Below are 2684 nucleotides of genomic sequence, written 5' to 3' on the forward strand. Positions count from 1 at the left end.
GTGTGTGTGTGTGTGTGTATATATATATATATATATATATATGTAGCTTCTGAAGCATCTGTTATAAGTTTGTATTTAACAAATGATCTTCATATATACATTTTCTGATCTTCCACCTTGTTACTAATAGCTGGACTTTATAGTTCTGATAACTGAAAAAAAAGAAGAAATTTTCTTATTTATTTACGTTCCCTTATGGTCTGTGAGGCCTTCCAAGGTTTTGCAAGGTTTTTGTAAAGTTTCATGGACTAACAGCAGTTGAAGCTGGGATGATATGCTGTAAATAAACATTTGGTTGTTGGGCACAGTGTGTGTTTGTAGGTTGTTTAGTTTTACCTTCTTCCCACCCTGCTTTTCCACCATGTCAGTGTTGAGTGGGAAGTGGTCCAGCTGGGGGGTTTTAGAACCCCCACCTTTGGGCATCGTTCAGCTCTCCCCACGCCAAGCTTCATTCACGCTGCCATTGCATCGTCATCAACCGTCTGGAACAAAGAGAAAGAAAGAAAAAAAAGAGATGGTGGGGGAGGTTAGCAACTGTCCAATACATTTCTTTAAAAACACATTTACACACTGCCAGACGATGCTGCCATTAGCGGCACATCAAACCCTATTTTCAACCATTACACCCCCGATGTGGAGCAAGAGCAGTTGAGGGGGAGGACAGCAGGCTGGGTTGCAGTTGGGCAGGCAAAACATCTGTTTTCCAGACAGAACCCAAAGAACAAGCAGGGTCTGCCCAAATACCTTAAAACATGCCTGATAATATCTGCTAATTGTAAAGCAAGAGAAACTATAATCCCTCAAAACAACAGTAGCACACTATTCATACCAAACATACTACAACTAAAGCAGTCATATGCTGAAATTAAGAAATGACAACAGGGCAGACCATTTGAGATATTGCATATAACCTAAATGTTGTGGGAATACTGAGAGAGCTAGGAACAGCTGAGGAATGTCTTTAGGAACGTGACTGGCACGTCTCAACAAAAACCCAAACAGCTACTTACCGCCATAGTTTCCCACCCTAATAATTTGGGCTCTAACCTATCCTAATTCATGGCATCCCTCAAAGTGAGCAAGATGAAGTGAACGATAGCCTTCTTACAACTACAAATCTACCAGGTATGAGTGATTGGTTTTATCTTGAACCTATAGAACAGAGAGTTCTGTACAGTTTAATGTGCTCTGCGTTCTCATTGTCTATTCTGTCCTCTATGCAAGTACACAACAACAATCCTCTGCCTTCCTTCGTTTAGAAGAGAGGCCTTCTCCTTCACATGGGCTATGAATTAATCATACATTCCATCCCTCAATTCTCTCCTCCATAATGCACTCTTTCTTCCAGTGCATCCAAGTATGATCTTCCTTGTGACTGACGGAGTGAGTGAACAGATGACACCATAGCTGCATCATTCTTTCTCTACTTTGAGACACTGGCAGTCCTATCTTTCCTGGTGCCACTTCCATCTCCCCTCCCCTCCCCCCATCATCCTTCCCTTCAATTTGCAGTTAACCTATTCAAGGACTGCTATTTATATCCCTCCAGTCAAGTCAGTCAAGTCAAGACATCCAGCCAGCCAGCCAGCCAGCCAAAGAAGCACAGAGCTACAGAGGATGCACTGCTCCCTGTCTTACTGGTGTATGGGACAAGAGACATGAGCAAACACAGCAAACCACAGCCCCTTCCTCTCTCCTCTGGCTCATTGTTACTCCTTCTTTGCTACTGCATTCACTCTAACCTCCCTTAAACTCAGACCTCTCCCCACACAGGACAGGAAGGTTGACTACTCTCAGAAATATACAAACCTTGCAACGATAAATGCTAGTTAACATCAGTAATTAAACCTAAACAGCTAATGTAAGTCAAAACGGCCTGCAAGCTCATCCTGTACAGTAATTCCTCAACTATGTGACAGTAAGTTGCGTGGTAATGACACAATCGTAAGCCTAATTTTATAAAAACGTCTGCTACGGGGTAACAGAGCCTTTTAAGCATTGTTGTGTTTTTTTAGAAATAAAAAATGGACAAATATAGTCTTTAAACGCTTCAGATGTAAAGATATTCGCTGTCAAAGTGACATCAAAATGAATGGCGGTCAATGGAATGCTAACGGCAGGTGATGGCTTGTTAGCATCAAAATGGCGCCATAGTAGCTACTAGTTCTGGACTATGATGGGCAGTTTTAGCTACAGAGCATTTCACTGACACACAAAATACAGCAAAATGATGTTTGCAAGCTAGCAGTCACCAGAAGGCACACACACAACGAGAAGAAACCCTGTACAAAACCAAAGGCCTAGTTTCCTTTGTAATTCCATGTCAATAATAACATAACATCTGCTAACAGTGTGAGTGTGTTTCACTCAGTGAAGTGTTGTTGCCACTAAACAGTTTATAAATTGTATTTGTGTCTGCATGACAAATTCTTTCATGAAAATATTAATATTAACTACAAGCTAGGATATGTAGACATCAAAACAATTATTGAACTTAAATCAACTTTAATTAAATTTTAAGGAGTAGTCTGGTTTTAACGTATTGAATATAGGTCTGGCCCTGAATATTCGACTATGCCATGATTCAATCTGAGGGGCCTGATTCGACTGACAATCTCATAGTTGAATTGTCACAGCAACAGAAAATGTGGTTATGAAACAGAGGATCATTCCATTCGGGCTAT

General features: G+C 40.9%; 1 protein-coding gene across 3 annotated transcripts in view; it reads right to left on the reverse strand.

Moving 5' to 3' along the window:
- Positions 1 to 2684, reverse strand: part of ankrd11 (ankyrin repeat domain 11) — a 117894-nt gene that overhangs the window by 29185 nt on the left and 86025 nt on the right. For all 3 annotated transcript variants that reach the window (XM_032518243.1, XM_032518223.1, XM_032518233.1), the window contains exon 3: positions 337 to 482. In XM_032518243.1, the coding sequence (XP_032374134.1) occupies positions 337 to 423 (87 nt within the window). In that variant the 5' untranslated portion in view covers positions 424 to 482. The remainder of the gene's footprint in view (positions 1 to 336; positions 483 to 2684) is intronic.

The sequence above is a fragment of the Etheostoma spectabile genome, chromosome 1 (assembly GCF_008692095.1).
Source record: "Etheostoma spectabile isolate EspeVRDwgs_2016 chromosome 1, UIUC_Espe_1.0, whole genome shotgun sequence".
In the NCBI taxonomy this organism is placed as follows: domain Eukaryota; kingdom Metazoa; phylum Chordata; class Actinopteri; order Perciformes; family Percidae; genus Etheostoma; species Etheostoma spectabile.